The following is an 18,108-nucleotide window of genomic DNA, read 5'->3' as shown; positions in this document are numbered from 1 at the left end:
TTGATCCACGGTGTTGCTAGTTTCAGGTATATAACAAAGTGATTGTTATACATTAAATCCACTCTTTCTCAGATTCTTTTCCCTTGTAGGTTATTATAGACTATTGAGTGGAGTTCCCTGTGCTCTACAGTAGGTCCTTGTTGATTATCTATTTTAAATATAGTTGTGTGTTAATCCCAAACTCCTAATTTATCCCTCCCCTATCTTTCCCCCGTGGATACTGTAAATTGGTTTTCTCTGTGAGTCTGTTTTGTAACTAAGTTCATTTGTATCCTTTTTTTGATTCCATGTATAAGTGATATCATACATTTTTCTGATTTACTTCACTTAGTATGATACTCTCCAGGTTCATCCATGTTGCTGCCAATGGCATTCTCTTTTTAATGGGTGAGTAATATTCCATTGTGTATATATACCACATCTTCATCCATTCATCTGTTGGTGGACATGTAGGTTGCTTCCATGTCTTGGCTACTGTAATTAGTGTGGCTATGAACATTGGGGTACATATATCTTTTTGAATTGCATTTTTTTTCTGGATATATGCCCAGGAGTAGAATTGCTGGATCATATGGTAGCTGTTTTTAGTTTTTAAAAGAACCTCTGTAGTATTCCCCACAGTGGCTGCATCAATTTACATTCCCACCAACAGTCTAGGAGGGTTCTCTTTTCTTCATACCCTCTCCAGCATTTATTATTTGTAGACTTTTTGATGATGACCATTCTGACTGATGTGAGGTGATACTTCATTGTAGTTTTGATTTGCATTTCTCTAATAATTAGCGATGTTGACCATCATTTCATGTGGCTTTTGGCCATCTGTATGTCTTATTCAGAGAAATGTCTATTTAGATCTTCTGTGCACTTTTTTGATTGGGTTGTTTGATTTTGAGTTGTATGAGTTGTTTGTATATATTTGAAAATTAATCTAAAACAAAAAGACAACCTACAGAATGGGAAAAAATACTTGCAAATGATGTGACCTGTTAGAGTGTTCTTAATGAAAACCAATGACCAATTGGACATCCACATACAAAAAAATGAACAAACCATATATTCTTTACAAAAATCCTTTATATGGAAAACTACAAACTCCTAGAAGATAACGTAGGGGAAAATCCAGATGGGTTTGGTGATACATGAAAGAAATAATTGATAAGCTGGACATCATTAAAATTAAAAACTTTTGCTCTGCAAAGATACTTTCAAGAGAATGAAAAGACAACCACAAACTGGGGAAAAAATATCTGTAAAACTCATATCTAATAAAGGACTGTCATCTAAAATATACCAAAAAAAAATCTTAAAACTCAACAATAAGAGAACAAGCAACCTGCTTAAAATAGGAGCAAAAGATCTGAATAGACACTTCATCAAAGATAAACACTTGGTAAATAAAAACATGAAAAGATGCTCAATGTCTTGTCTTTAGGGAAATATAAATTAAAATGAACCACTACATACCTACTAGAATGGCCAAAATCCAAAACACTTGACACCACCAAATGCTGCCTAGGATGTGGCATAACAGGAACTCTCATTCTCTGCTAGTGGGAATGCAAAATGGTACAGTAACTTCTTCTAAAATGGAAGACATTTTAGAAGTTTCTTACAAAAAGATACTCTAACCATATGATCCAGCAATTGCATTCTTTGGTATTTACCCAAATGAACTGAAAACTTAACATCCACATAAACACCTATACATGTCTTTATTCATAATTTCCAAAATTTAGAAGCAACAAAGATGTTCTTTGGTGGGTGAATGGAGGATGTAAACTGTTACATCAGACAATGGAATATTATTCAGCACTAAAAATAAACAAGTTATCAAGCTATGAAAAGACATAGAGGAAACTTAAATGCATATTACTAACAGAAATAAACCAGTCTGAAAAAGCTACATTGAATGAACTGTATGATTCCCTAAGATGTAACGGAAAAACCTGAATGAACTTTTTGGCCAACCCAATACATGCCATTCTGGAAGAAGCAAAACTATGGAGACAGTAAAAATTATCAGTGGTTGCCAGGGGTTACTGGGAAGGGAAGCTGAAGAGGCAGAACAGGATATTCAGGGCAGTAACATTATCCTGTATTGTACTATAACGGTAAATACATCATTATACATTTGTCCAAACCCACAGACTATAAACCACCAAGAGTGAATCTTAATGTAAACTATGGACTTTGGAGGATAATGATGTGTCAAGATAGATTCACTGATTGTAACAAATGTACTTGGTGGGCGTGGGGCACTCTCAGGATATTGATGGTCAGAGAAACTGGGATGGGGGTGGGGTGCAGGCAGGGAGTATATGGGAACTCTGTACTTTCTGCTCAGTTTTACTGGAAACCTAAGTGAAATCTATTAAAAATGACAACTCAGTGTTCAAGCATTTTATTAAATCATTTGAGGAATCTCCACATTGTTGCACATACCAGATTGTATACAATTGTAAGGGCATATCACTTGTCCACAAAGATACAGCTGAGCAGTAAGTTGGCAAGTCTAATAAGCTATCTGTAGTAAACTAAGATTTCAAGAACATTCCAGAGGAAACACAATAAAGGTCATGCAAGTTCTAGAATAGTGAATCATGACAAAGCTCACTCATTTTATCCTTTTACCTTCAAAATACATGTGACACCTAAAACCAGAAAAAATCTGACCAGCTGGTTGGCATTAGTCAGATATCCATTTCTTTCAGGAATATTAAGCCCCTTACCACATAATGACTTGTTTGATTGTAAATAACTCAATCCTAACTACAGAAAATTTTTCTGAAGAAATTTACTGCTGTAAAATGTATACCCGTTATTCATAATATGCCTTGAAGTCACTGAACTTTCATTAAAATGACAGTGTGATACTCAAACCAGGAATCCCAATGCTGACCTTTTCACTCACACTAAGTATCAGTTCAAGATAAAACACTGGAAGACTGAAACAGACTGTGAATAGTCAAACAAATCAATGAGGCTGAATTAATCTAGATCTATTTTAATTTACATAAATGACACTAAGTTTAAGAACATTAAGATTACCCTAGGAACTTTTTTTTAGGCGACAGTATTGAACTGCCTTAAAACAAACAGCTGATTATCAGGTTTATAATAAAAAATGGCTGAGTAGAAAATAAAATCCTAACTGATGTGGTCTCAAGCTTACTTGTTCATGTCTACGTTTAACTTATAACCAACTAATGGTTGGGGAGACGTGATCAAAGACCCTTTAGCAAACTTTACCTCCCCCTACCTTGCAGTTCCCCCTCCCCCCAAACTCTTGTACAAGTTTCTACTGCTTTAAGCTAAAAGGTTAATTCTGGATTTAAACTTGTGGGAACTAAGTTTATAGGAGATAACATGCAAATAAGGGGATAAAGTTAAATTCATTTGACGACAGCAAACATTATAAATGTATGCTACTATCCTGCCTAACAGAAGACCTGGAGAAACCACAAATATAACAAAACACAACATTAGGTTTAAAAACAAAGAACCTTGAAGGAAATAATTTTTTTACAGTGGTTGAAGTTATCCACCAAATGCCTAATGACCACAAAATGTTTCTGCAACTAAAACTAAAAGATAGAGAATTATAGGGAGCTGGGAATACATGTTAGATACTAACGATCTTCAAGCTTTGAAGATGTCATTGCATGAAGAAAATTATGGGAAACACTGTTCCCGATAATTACGTACACCCTTAGTGTAACATATGGAGATCACTGTCTCCGATATAGACACTGTGGTAGGCAAAAACTACCATGTTCTTTATACATTATGGAAGACACTGCTCCCGATAATGTGAGTTAGGTTTGTGACAAAGGTACTGGAAATTTTGCAAAATTCAAATTGAAGTTACACCATGTATAAATTGAACTGTACAATTTTGCATGTATGAATACAATCACAGCTTTTATGTGACATTAATTTATAACTTGGTCACAATTCACTGCACTTAGAAGAACTGCCATTTTTATCTGGTTAGCTAAATAGAAGTTTAACTTGATTAGCAACCACTAATTAAATTTAATTCTCAAGACTGAGCTTTATAATTTTATTTGGCTTGTGGTTGTTTTCTAACACCCTTAAGTGTTGACCACAAGTGCAAAACTTCCAGTATCTGTTGGGTTTTATTAGCAGATGCTGCTTTTATTTAAAAAAAAAAAACAAACGACAGTATAACTGTCATAATTATGGAAGGCACTGCTTCCGATAATTATCTTCTATAAAAAAAAAACAACCACCATTTATAGTGAACTCTGTCACTGATAAATAAACAATAAATATCTCAGTGCCAAAATGACAGGAAGCGTTTCCAAAAAATTAACACTTTGGCCAAAATTTGGCAGTGTGTTCTCTAAAGTCTGACAAACTGAGTTTGAAATTAAACACCTAAAACCTGGTTCTCTTTCAAAATACCTTGGAATAAGTAAAAACAAAAAACTAACAAAGGTTTATGGGACAAGGGACAGAAGAAAAGAAAATATACTAGGTCTTTGGCTTTCTGGTCTCCTCTTTTCATAGATAACCTTGAGGTTGCCACATTAAGGCCTTACTCTTGTGATAAACAGTTGAACTTCATTTTATGCAGCTGAAGGTCCTCTATTTCAGACCTTATTGGCAAGAAAACATGTCCCATCTCTTCTGAAAGTGAATGGTTCCACTTTCAGAGGTGGAAAACAGCTAAATCCTTACAGAAGGCAGAGACCCCAAATGGAGAGTAAAGCCTTACAGCCTGGTGTCTGTCTAGCATCAAATGAAGATGGAGGATCACTCTAAGCCACCACCTTCCACTTTCAGCAGGTATCACCTTCCTCCTCCAGCTCAAAAGATAACCAGCTCATGTCCTTAGGATTTAGACCAAGAGTTCACATAACTGGTTCTGACTTTTTCAGAACTATGACAGGAAAGAGTTACCATTACAAAGCACTAAAAATTCTAGAGATAATCAGAGAAAATATTCTATTGTGAACATTTTCAAAAATTATTCAATTTAACTTGAAATGCAAGTACCTACCCTGTATTAAAAGCTGCTGCCTAAAGACCAACATGTAGTAGTACCAAGATTGGGTAGAATTTTAATATTAGTTTTTTAGCCCTACTGAAAATTTAGCATAACCAATACAAGTCTAGAAACCACACTACCCTGATGTTCTCGTATAAGTTATGGGTGTCACATTTAAAATTCGTTGTCAATGTCCCAAATGTCCCCAGAGAGGGCATTTGCAGCTCCCTGAATAGTCCAAGTTGCTAGAGCCAACTGGTTTTCCAACAGTGTTTGATTAAAAGCACCATCATTTTTCTTACGCAGCTTCAAGTGCTCCAGTAAAGCTGACAGAGTGTGAGAGCCAGAGCCCCAGAAGATGTGTCGGAAAGGAGACTCTCTTGGAGATACATAGGGTGAGAGGAGGTGATATTCCACCTACGAAAACAAAACAGACCTTACACAAGGCTATGACTTTTGTTGTGAGAAAATAACCTGATACAGTAAAACAACCATCACTCTCTCACTTCAATGTTTAAATTTCCCTGAATTTTAAGAATGTTGAGAACCAAGCTACTAATCTTCTAACGTTAAAACTGTAAGGAAACCTGTCAATTCTTTTGTAAACTCTAACTGCACTGGGTTGTTTTTGGTTTGTTTTTTGGTTGGAGCCTACATACGCAAGTTTTACAAGTTTCCACTATAATAAAGTAGCTAAGGGCTGAATTAAACAGAAATACAGAGAAAATGACAGATGAAAATCACTATTGTTCCTTTCTTTAAAATGGTTTTAGAGCCTAAAAAAACTAATACTAGGTCAAATGTCTCCTGTATTTTCAGTTTAGATATACTAGCTTTAGATCTTTTTTAAAATTCATGCTGAATTCTAAAGCGGCAAAGGATTCCAGGCTCCTAGAATTATAAAATCTACTTTTTAGAATCACCAGATTTACCAATTAAAAATGAACAAACTTGAATTCCTCCTTTTCTAGGGATTACGTACTTTCATGATACGGTCATTGATTTCCCTCATCACAGATCTGTCTGTTTTCTCAGCATTATTATAATCTGTTGTTAGTCTAGATGTAGCACGGAAGAAGTCTCCACGAGCAGAATACAGCCACTGCATATTCAGACCCATATCCTGAAAGAGAAAGACATGAAAGTCACTATTAGACATTATATTTCTAAGGGTGTTATTCTACATACCTTTCTAATTTAGGTGTAACTGAAATGATTCTGATAAAAGGGGGTGAAACTCACAAACAAGCTCAAGTAAGCAAAAGCTAGATATAAGCATCCTGTATAGAAGGTTCCAGGCTCTAGAAACTAAGTAACGTACTCATATTTAAGCTCAGCAAATAGTACTATTATCCATTCTTACGTCCCAGTTTCTGATCAGTTATAATTAGTTTCAAGTTTCAAGAAAGCCAATCCTTATAATTAAGATTTGGTTATCAGTGATTTACTTTATTTAAGGGATCTGTTGAATTGACTTCTGGTACTATAAAAGCCACTCATTAATATTAATTTGGTTTTATCAAAAGTTTGAATTTTCGACACAAAGGATCAACACTAAATAAACCCACTGGCTATGTTCCTCTCTACACCCATGTGATCTCTGAAAAGTATTTGTGGCCCAAACTCAAAAGTTCTTAGATGAGATCTTCATATGGTTTATACCCAACCTCTTTCTGGGGTGCTAGGAATACATGAATGAGAGAACTGTTTCAGATGAATGAGGTAACACTGTTGTAGATTCTGAAAGACCTGCTGTGGTCTGTCCTATGTACTACATTCTCTGAGCTTCCTCTCAAGTGAGTTATGGATTCTACGCAAAATTATACTTCAGCTATAAAACATACTTTGGCTACCTGTCCTACTCCCCAGGAATAGCTAAACATTATTCTTCAAACTGTTTGATACTTTACCAGTAGGAACCTGATTTCATTTAATTAGTGCTTACCCTTATGTCTGCTCTGAATAGGTTCATTTCCTTCACAAACCGAAGTATTTCGTCATTATACATCTCATAGTTCAGGTTCAGCTCAATATCATGGGTAAGTTTAATCACGAGCTGACCAGCCACTTCTGCTGCTGCACGTGCCACTCCGTTCAACTGAGGAACTTCTCCACTCAGTGTTTCATAGGTGTCCATGGGAGTGCCTAAATAAGGGTAATCTGTGTCCTGGAAAACAAAGGTGGGTTATAAGACTAGGCGCTTCACATTCTAGTTTCCCCCATCAAGGTAACAGTAACTATAATTCTTCCTTTGCTTCTAATATATTCCTACTCCAACTTTATCTCCTATCCACTACTTTAAGATCTATCACATCACAGACCCTGAACGGATTTGTAGACAGAACAGGTTGTATTCTTGTTCTTGTCTCCCTGAGAAGTTTGGCATGAGGGAAGAGGAGAGCATGCCTGAAATGTACTTTCAATACAAAGTGTTACTTTTAGCCAAAAATTTACCTTCTTTCTCATCATGCAGCATTCATGCTACCTTTCTGATGAGACCATTCAACACTCACAGGAACTCTCTACTTTCATTGGACAACTTTAGTAACTATTTCTTCAACTCTATTCTCTACCACTGTCCTTGGTGACAATCTCATTGGCAATCCTTTGGTTTGTCCTCAGTCCTTAACTTTCAGACTGTACATGCTTATCTATATGTGTTACATACATATCTGTATAGGTATGTATGTTATTTGTATAGGTATTACCTATACCTCTGAACAGCTTTTAAAAAAAGACTTCTGAAGGTCAACAGAAATCACCCATAAATTTTCTCAACCCTGGGACCTGACACTCAGTTCTTCCTAGGGTACTAAATAGACATCATGACCTAATATTTCAATACCATTCATACTGTTGATCTAGCAGAAAATTAGGGAAATTCCAGCTATGTTAATCTCTAAATCCAGATCTTTTATCACTTCTTCACTTTTTCTGTCCTAATCCCAGGCTGAAACACCCAGTGGGAAGAAGTCTAGTAAGGACCTGGCCTCTACTGGGTCAACAATTTGATGCGAAAGTCAATGGTTTCTACCCTGAACCCCTGTACGAACTCTGGGATCTCTTCACACCTTGGAACAGCCTGCTACAGAGCTGGTTTTTCAACTCCCCCACAGAGGGCTTCATCACTTTTAGTTTGCCTGGTTTTCAGTGTCTTCTAATTGGTTCTTGTACCGAGCCAATCTTGGTTTTCCAACAACTTGGTCAGTTCAAAGTTCTGCCCCTTAAAAAGCTCGTCTTTTTGTTTTTCGTGCTTTTATCTATAATCCCTGCCTAAGAGACTAACTAATATCTCGGGACAAACATCTACAGTCATATTTCAACAGGCATCAAGAACAGCATTATCCAGTAGAACTTTGTTTGAAGGAAATATTCTATACTTGCACTGTCCAATAGACAGCCTTGTTACTAAAAGTCATCATATATAACTGAAGAATTTTTAGCAAAAAACTCAAATGCTAACTAAGCTGAGATTAAAATTCTATGTTAAGACTGACAATAAGGAAGATTACAGTAACTGCACATATAAAATTTCTCAATACATACTAAGCATTCTAGGAAACTTGGTCTCAAAACTGACCAAAGAAGATCTAAGATATAATGCTGTAGCAATCTTTAGACTTACCTCACAAAAACAGAAAGAGACTGCTGGGATTCCAGAATATGCAAGGAAAGGGAAAGCAGCATTATCCAAAGAAAGTTTCTCCCTGCAAGAAGAGCCAAAAAGTGTCTTTAGAAAGTTTTCTAAAGAACAGACTATGCTACATGCACCCCTACCCTACCCTCAAGTAAATTCTTAAACTGAATCTCTCCAGGTACAGGTAAACTCAATGCTAGGTTATGTTTAAACCTCTAATGGACATAGTAGGTGCTATTTATTGAGTGACCCTGCTTTCCTGTTAGCTATTCATTCACCCTTCTCAACTTACACTTTGCTGATCCAGTTGCTGTCCCGATACAGAGATAGCCCAGTAAGTGGATGTTTCACCTGTAAAATAAATTATGATTAAAATGAACCCTTCTGGATTTATTCATTCAGACTAGTCGCTAGCATTTTTCTCTATAAACATTTATTTAAAACATTAAATTTTTTATTTGTATCTTCTCGAAAAAAATTTAAGGCAGTTAAAACAATCCATAATTTCTGAAGTTATTCCTCCTAGGCTTGTGCTATTAGTTCTTTAAGTTATGAGAAAAAAAGTTTTCCTTTTTAACATTTTAAAGGGGGCTTCACCCAGTTTTAACAGTCCTTTCTAGCCTTTATGTTCTGCCTATTATCTTCTTTCTAGTTTCTTCCTTCCAATACATTTTATACTGCTGCCAGCCTAACCTGAAAACACATTACTGCCCTGTTGGAAGACCCTATAGTAACTCCCCAGTTTCCCATGGGATCAAGGTCAAGTTCCCTGACCCTTATTCATCCCCAGCTTTAATCACTCCAATATATGATATGTTTTTTCCCTGCTCATTCAAAACGATAGTCATTCACATGTCTGTTTTTATTCAATGAGTATCTCATCATGTCTGTTTTTATTCAATGAGTATTTCATCTGGCCTTCTTATTTAAGTCCCAGGTATGGGTTCAAGTTCATTTAAACTTTCCTTAACATTCTTACTCTAGACAACCATTATAGACAGTATTTCATCTGGCCTTCTTATTTAAGTCCCAGGTATGGGTTCAAGTTCATTTAAACTTTCCTTAACATTCTTACTCTAGACAACCATTATAGACACCTACAGTTAAATATCAATGTTTGTCATCCTAATATTTTGTCTAACTTTCATTACGCTTTCATAATTAAGGATATACTCACATCTTTCATGATTTTCTCAATAAGTGAATACAACAGTGGGCTGGCAGAAACTTTGAAATTGGTAGTACCTGCAAAGAGATTACTTTAACATTGCTCCTTCTTTAGTCAAGCAATTTGCACACTGCTACTTCTACAGCTAAATCTACTTGGCAAACAGGAGGACAATAACCTTGATCAATGGCATATACAACAACTATCCCTCTTTATGAAGTAGACACAAAAGTGGTTGAGGAGTCACGCTCTTTAGTGACTGCTAAACACCAAATTTCACTGAAATGAAGCTCTTAGTCCTTGAGTTTGCATATTTAATGTTAATGATTTGTATTTTTGTTAACTTTTTGGTTCACCCACGTTAGGGCAGTCATCTATTAGCTACAGCAAGCTTGTTATATTCAATACATTTTGTTGCAAAGGTAAAATAGCAATAATGACTAATAAATTTACTTTACTTGTAACTCCTTCCTTTTTCTTCCCAAAATAGACATTGCATTACTCTCCACCTCAACCACTGGCTACATCTGTATTTTTAGTAACACCAGACTCTTTCAGAAGTTTGATTATCTTATATTTCTATCCATGAAGCCACAATCTAGCAAGTTGTGAATTAGTCTCTAGAAGTACCATTCTGTTGGTATCCTTTATTTCCTCCTGGTCCAAAGTAGATAACTGCTGCTGCTGCTGCTAAGTCGCTTCAGTCGTGTCTGACTGTGCAACCCCATAGATGGCAGCCCACCAGGCTCCTCCGTCCCTGGGATTCTCCAGGCAAGAATACTGGATTGGGGTGCCATTTCCTTCTCCAATGCATGCATGCATGCTGAGTCGTTTCAGTCGTGTCTGACTGTGCAACCCCATAGATGGCAGCCCACCAGGCTCCCCCGTCCCTGGAGTGGGTTGCCATTTCCTTCTCCAGTGCATGAAAGTGAAAAGTGAAAGTGAAGTCGCTCAGTCCTGTCTGACTCTTAGCGACCCCATGGACTGTAGCCTACCAGACTCCTCCTTCCATGGGATTTTCCAGGCAAGAGTACTGGAGATAACTAGTGGTTCTCAAACTTTAGTGCATCATAATCACCTAGAGCACTTGTTAGAACAGTTTGCTAGATGGTATGCTCCAGATTCTGATTCAAAAGGTCTAGGGTAGGGCCTGAAATTTTGCATTTCTCACAGTTCCCAGGTGATCCTGATGCTGCTGATCTGGGACCACGTAAAGAACCACTGCTCTAGGCAAGGCAATCCACACCCGTATAACTTAATGCATTATTTAAGAGAAAGCTATGTCAATCTTTTGATCTGGCTATGTCCAATGTAGACTATAAAAAATAACAAGTGCTGCTTTAGGAAGCTTTCTTCTACTATTTTATAAGTAGTTTATAAATTTATTATGAAAAGATACTAAAGAAAAGACACTTACCAACAACAGCTTTATCCAGATTAATATAAGTGAAAGCCTTTAAATGCAATGAGGAAAGGTATCCCTGGAAAAGGAAAAATACAAATATACTAGTATGTATTAATCCAGTTATCACCGATACAGCTATCATTAGGGATTTCTGTTTAAGTTTGGATTTTATTGAAACTAAATATACGAAGGTAAAAAATGATATAAACAAATCTAAAAGAGCATGGTTTCTGGAAGACAGCTTAAGCAATAACAAGTGGGAGGCCCATTTTGGGTATGGATGAGATATAGATAATACCTCTAGCCATTCAGTGGCACCAATAGCTCCAAAGTCTCCACCACTCCAGCTGGCAAAGACAATGCTTCTGCTGGGTTTAAACTGACCTAAAAGACAACAAAAAGTTAGTTCTATCTTGGGAAAGGTTACACATCGGTAACTGACTTAAGATGCAATCAGAAACTTCAGATTACAGACTACAGATTCAAAACTATTTCTTTTCCTTTTGAGGCCCCAAGGGAAAAGAACCAAAAGAAGAAATAGAAAAATAAATTTTAAAAGTAACAGGAGATCATTTGCAAATAAGACCTTAAGTACACAGTAGGGACCAGCTTACTAGACCTCACTCCTACACTCCATTCTTTGAGTCTCATAGCTATTTGAAATCACAACCGAAGTATCTTCTTTGAAAACAATTTGCCTAGAAGTCACTTAAGATACCAGATTACTTTAAAAACAAATGTTTGAGATAGAATTAAAACTCACAAATTTAAGTTTAGGAAAGAGTGAGCTTTCAGAGAAATTAATGATAGCTCCTTTGGGGCTTTTATGGGCCACTACCCTCCACTCCACTCCTCCCCCTCCCCTGGGTACATCTTTTTCAGCATTAATTTACTTTTGTATATGAGTTAAGCACTGCAACTTGCCCTAGGACCCAGAGATTCAAGACTGTGACGGGGGTTTGCCATGTGTGGGTGGGTCGGTATAAAAGAGTGGCCAGTACCATGTGACAAAGGCTTGAAAGTGAGCCTTTCTTACATAAACATATTATATACTATATAATATACTTACAAATCAAATATTCTACATTTTATTTATAAAGTTAAATATTATCATTCTATAATCAAACTATAGAACATAGTGCAGAGGTATGACCCTGCTTGCTTTCAAACAGATTCCTTAGGGACCATGTTAGATTTGCTGTATCATTCTAAATATGTCAAAGAGAATTTAGGGCCCAATACAATGCTTTCCAGTGTCTCAAAGAAACTCATGATTCCCAGTACGATGAAGACACTGCACAGAAAACTGTTTCAAAGTCAGAGGCAGATACAACAAAAGACAACCTACTTTGTACTTAAGAATTCAGGGTCTAGGGATTCCCTGGTGGCTCAGTGGTAAAGAATCCGCCTGCCAATGCAGGAGATTCGGGTTCAATCTCTGGTCTAGGAAGCTCCCACATGCTGCAGAGCAGCTAAGCTCGTGTGCCACAACTATTGAGCCCGCAATCTAAAGCCCAGGAGCCGCAACTACTGAGTCCATGTGCTGCGGCTACTGAAGCCCCAGGTCCGCTACTGAAGCCCCAGGTCCTAGAGCCTGTGCTTTGCAACGAGAAGCCACGGCAATAAGAAGCCTACAGACCGCAACAAAGAGTAGCCCCTGCTTGTCTCAACTAGAGAACGAAGACCCAGCACAGCCAAAAATAAATAAATAAAATAAACTTTAAGGAATGTTTATGTAAGAAAGGCTTACTTTTAAGCCTTTCTCCCATGATACTTGCCACTCTTATACCCACCCACGCACACATACAAACCCCCATTACATTCTTGAATCTTTGGGTCCTCAGGCCCAGCACAAGTGAACCATAAGAACATAGGCAAAAGTAAGCAAAGCATATTATAACATCTAGAAGCACAGTACGTAGATGCTCAAGTTCTCAAAATTTGTACTCTACCTTTTAAGACCATATCGGAAAGTATCTGGGCAAGTGTCAATAGCAGACTTGTTCCTACACTGGACTTTGCAGCTCCAGGACCCCAGGCATCCCTCTGGGCCCCTACTATAGCATAGCGATCTTAATTTAAAAAAAGAAAAAGATAAATTATTCAATCAGCTTTTAAACTGTTTTCTAATAGTGAAGTCTAGAATAAGCACATTAGTAGAAGGGTAAAAAATGTAGTATATGTAGTAAGGGTAAGAGATCCTTACTTCAGATCTGACTTAGGACTCCAGGGATTAAACATTCATATGACAATACTAATCTCTTTTTTCTACATTAGTAATTAAGGTTACTCACTGCCTACTTATTTGTGCTCGCTAATTGTCTAGTAAGCACTGAAGTCCAAGTGCTTTCCTTACCAAATGATAACGACTATTTGATAGCAAACAGATACAGTGGCGAACTACAGCCTGCGTACCCATTCATTAATATTGTCCATGGCTGTGTTCATGCTGCAGTGGCAGAGTTGAAGAGTTGCAATGGAGACTGGCCTACAATATGTTTATTATTTGCCCCCTTAAGAAGAAATTTGCTTACCTCTGTGTTTGTTTAATAACTTAAAAAGAGATTTCCTAGGTATAATGGTCAGTTCAACAAGTTAACTTTCTAGGCTGTTATTACCTCCTACTAAAGCTGACACTTGAACAGTTAGTTCATTTTAGGACAGATATGGTTTAGCATTTCAAGAAACCAAGCTCAGTCAGCTCTCCTGCCCTCCCTCCCTCTGGCCACATCTTTAGTGAGGAAAACCAAACAAAAAGTCCCCAAGGATCTTTACCTGGTTCTTCAAAGCCCTTAATAACTCCAAAGACGTTAAAAATTTTTATCTCCTTCAGCACATTGTTCACGCTAAGTTTCACATTCTTATCCTGTGAGGATACCAGCTTACATGAAGAGTCTGTTCCCCAAATACGAGGACAGTCTCCTTCCATAATTCTAGAAGCAGAAAGTAGAGATCAGAGCTCTGAGTTACTGTCAACTTCCTCTAGGTTTACAAAATCAGTGACTTTCGAGGTTAAGAGGACAAATAAAGAGAACACACAAAGTTACTCACTAGTGACCAAACACTTGTGTTTTACTCCGATCTGTAGGCAGTCATTTGAAAATTATGAGTTGCTTCCTAGTTTAATGAATTTTTAATTACCTATCCCACCTGATGTATGTGTTTCTGCCAGAGAATAGCTATAATTTATTTACACTTTAAATAGACTCCAAGATGGATTAAAAATGAAGTCTTTATAAAGGTGCATTAATACATTCTCATGTTTCCTAACTGTCCACTAACAAGGCAAGTGAAAGTGAAAGCCACTCAGTCGTGTCCAACTCTTTGAGACCCCATGGACTATACATATACAGTCCATGGACTTCTCCAGGTCAGAATACTGGAGTGGGTAGCCTTTCCCTTTCCAGGTGATCTTCCCAACCCAGGGATCAAACCCAGGTCTCCCGCATTGCAGGCGGATTCTTTACCAGCTGAGTCACAAGGAAAGCCCAACAAGGCAAGTATACATTCTTATTTCAGTTATGAAAGAATACTCTCATGCTGCTATAGTTAGGTTAGATAAGATTCCCTCATCTGATTCCGCATGTGTTATCCAAATAATGACTGCTCAAAAAGGGCTTACTTACATAAATAAGTCAAAACATTAACTCCCCAGTACGCAAGAACAAGATAAGGGGCTGGCTTCATAGATTAGGAAAGGGTTGTAGGTAGTAGGAAGAAGTACCTGACTCTCAGTTTGGTTTTAGTCAAAAAGAATCACCAATTACAAAAACCTCTTAGACACATTATTAATAGTCATATATAGTAGTAGTTAAGTCGCTAAGTCGTGTCTGACTCTTGCGACCGCATGGACTGTATGTAGCCTGCCAGGCTCCTCTGTCCATGGGATTCTCCAGGCAAGAATACTGGAGTGGGTTGCCATTTCCTTCTCCAGGGGATCTTCCAACCCAGGAATCGAACCCGGGTCTCCAGCATTGCAGGCAGATTCTTTACCAACTGAGCTATGAGTCCTTGCATGTAGATGGCTCTTCATTTGATATCAGTAATCCTGCTAAGTAGAATACACTTCAGCTATACAATTACGTCAAACATCACCAATGTGGTTAGAGTAACTTATTCTATGTCACATAGCAAATAAATGCTCTCATGAAAGTTTGAAACTAGATTAACATCCCCTGCCAATACCAGGGGACATATCCAGATCAAGATAAAAATTAATGACATGTACTCTAACCAGCCTGGTTTCTATTTTTAAACAGGAATACTAATACACTAGGGAGGATATCCAGAAGGACTAATTATGACAATAAAGCATCTGGGAAACTGTCATGAGAACTGAGGATATTCAATCTATAGACAAGGAAACAAATCATTCTGTTTCTAAAAAAGAAAATCCAGAACTAATGGATATTCCAGGGAATAAGATTTCAGCCCAATACAAATTCTAACAGATCTTCTCCAATAACTAAATGTTGCCATAGGTAACAAAATGCTTTAACCACAGGAAGTACTCAAACAGAAGGTATGCCAACAATATTACACAAGAAATTCACTGGCTGGACTGAACAAGGACTCTTCAAGTTTAATGACTCGAATGTCTATTAAGATCACTTTATAGAGGAAAAATTTCATTTTTATATACATCAAGTTAACAGCTAACCATCCCCCAAACACCCAACATGTGGAAAATTACATACAGCCAATTGTTTTAAGATTTTATCAAACCAACAGATTATTATTTCTCCCTAATCATAAAATTTGACCCTGCAAGATGGTTTTCAAATAAGAACTTACTGAAATAGCTTTTCTGCACTGGCTCTGGAAATTGTTTGGACAGGTATGTTGGGCAATCCTGATGACTGAGATGGTGGAAACTGAGTGTGATTGAAAGAAGGGAATCCAGGTGTGTAAGGGTCACCTGTTCCCAGATGAGCCTAGTAAAACAAAAGAGTAATTAGCTCACACATTTATTCAAGAAATCCCTATAAGATTCAAATTCTGTATGAGGCTATAACCTACATTTATAGTCTGAAAGTCTGAGTGGCTCTATAATATATGACTTTTGTTTTTATATGGCATGTCAAATTCTTAATTCAAGGTACTATTGGTAAAGCATTTTTAGCAATAAGTAATAATTAGGTTTCAAAGTCATGTAATTCATCTTCTCACTTACTGCTAAAATTCTCCAAGGGCAAAAAAAGTATTTAAGGAAGGAACAGTTCTATTGCCATTAATGTAGGTGAACCCAGCATCAATTTGGAGAACCCAATAACTTAGTCAAGAAATAAAAACTCACATGTCCAAAAACTGGAAGATTTGCATTAACAATGGGAAATTTACTATGGTCCATGTATATCAAGACACCAATTGCATTTAAACTTTCAGCGTTTGCAACCTAAAGAAAAACATATAAAGCTCAGAAAATGAAGATCTAATCAACAAAAATTAAAAATACATACTGAACTTATACTGCAAGACAAAGGGCTATAGCAGACTACACCAATACTTCCAACATTTCAATAGCTAATATGTATAGGAAAAACTACTTGCCTTAAAATTTAACTTTTTTAAAGAAATTAGCTGAAATTTTTTAACAAGATAATTGTAGATTCATTTGCAGTTTTAAGAAATAATAGAGATCCACTGTAAACTTTGCCCAGTTTTCTTTTAGTCAAAGTCTGCAGAACTAACAGCCTGAACACTAACACTGATACAATACAATCTACATATATTATTCAGACTTCTCCAGTTTTACTTGCACTCATTCATGTGTTTGTGCGTATTGAGTTCTAAACAATCAGTCAAAATACCAAAGAATTAGTTTTAACACCACAAAGATTCTTCCAGTTGCCATTTGTTTCCACCCTCAACTTTTGGCAACCACTAATCTCTCTTCCATTACTAAAACGTTGTCATTTCAAAAATGTTATATACTCCAAAAGCTAAACATAGAGTTACCATATGACCCAGCTATCTCACTCCTAGGTAGACACACAAGATAATCAGAAATATCTATTCACCTAAAACATGTAAATGAATGTTTATTGTAGCATTATTCATAAAACCAGAAAGTAGACACAGCCCAAATGTCAACTGACAAGTAAACAGGCAAAATGTGGTATATCCTTACATCAAATACTATTCAGTAGAAAAAGAAATGAAGTACTGATTAATGGTACAGCATGGATGAACCTTGAAAACATTATGCGAAGTGAAAACAAGCCAGTCAAAAGAGGCAAAATCTTGTATGATTCTGCTCATATAAAATGTCCAAAAAAGGCAAATCCATAGCAACAGAGTAGATTAGTGACTGCCAGGGTCTAGAAGGAAGGAAGAATGGGGAGTAACTGAAAATAGTATAGGGTATCTTTAGGATATAATGAAAATATTCTGGAATTAGATCGTGGTGGTAGTTGCACAACCTGTGTATATACTAAAAACTGAATAGTATACTTTAAAGAGTGAAGTTTATGGTATATGGATTATACATCAGTTTAAAAAGTAAAAAACACTTCCACTCCAATGTGGTTGCACAATAAAGCTTAACTAACTCTTAAAGAGAATTCAAAATATAAATAATAAAAACCCATCCAAGACAACCACTGTCTTTCCATTCTAAGCCCTTGTATAGGTGACTTTTAACTTTCCTTTTTATAAAACACAGTTATACCTGAATCATATACATTAATATATATATAGAGAGAGAGAGAGTGAGAGAGAATGTGTGTGTGTGTGTGTGTGTACACATAAACCTTGGTTTTATATATATATATAACTTGGTTACACAGACACAATTTAAATCTCTTTCACTTAAGCATTTCTCATAACTGCATTTTTACTGGAAAACAATTATTGCAAAGTACTCCAAGTAGATATGCCAGTTT

General features: G+C 36.7%; 1 protein-coding gene across 4 annotated transcripts in view; it reads right to left on the bottom strand.

Moving 5' to 3' along the window:
- Window positions 1-2,385: 2,385 nt before the first annotated feature.
- Window positions 2,386-18,108, bottom strand: part of TFRC (transferrin receptor) — a 29,172-nt gene continuing 13,449 nt past the window's right edge. For all 4 annotated transcript variants that reach the window (XM_081571571.1, XM_081571569.1, XM_081571570.1 and 1 more), the window contains exons 8-19: window positions 16,521-16,619; window positions 16,019-16,158; window positions 14,000-14,157; window positions 13,177-13,296; window positions 11,523-11,608; window positions 11,237-11,300; window positions 9,829-9,896; window positions 8,944-9,002; window positions 8,640-8,721; window positions 6,960-7,181; window positions 5,997-6,137; window positions 2,386-5,431 (exon numbers count right to left, since the gene is read on the bottom strand). In XM_081571571.1, the coding sequence (XP_081427697.1) occupies window positions 5,189-5,431; window positions 5,997-6,137; window positions 6,960-7,181; window positions 8,640-8,721; window positions 8,944-9,002; window positions 9,829-9,896; window positions 11,237-11,300; window positions 11,523-11,608; window positions 13,177-13,296; window positions 14,000-14,157; window positions 16,019-16,158; window positions 16,521-16,619 (1,482 nt within the window). In that variant the 3' untranslated portion in view covers window positions 2,386-5,188. The remainder of the gene's footprint in view (window positions 5,432-5,996; window positions 6,138-6,959; window positions 7,182-8,639; window positions 8,722-8,943; window positions 9,003-9,828; window positions 9,897-11,236; window positions 11,301-11,522; window positions 11,609-13,176; window positions 13,297-13,999; window positions 14,158-16,018; window positions 16,159-16,520; window positions 16,620-18,108) is intronic.

The sequence above is a fragment of the Giraffa tippelskirchi genome, chromosome 2 (genome assembly GCF_054371585.1).
Source record: "Giraffa tippelskirchi isolate mGirTip1 chromosome 2, T2T-mGirTip1v1.2.pri, whole genome shotgun sequence".
In the NCBI taxonomy this organism is placed as follows: domain Eukaryota; kingdom Metazoa; phylum Chordata; class Mammalia; order Artiodactyla; family Giraffidae; genus Giraffa; species Giraffa tippelskirchi.
The sequence above is the reverse complement of the archived record's forward strand: the minus strand, read 5'-3'. Positions and strand labels throughout refer to the sequence as shown.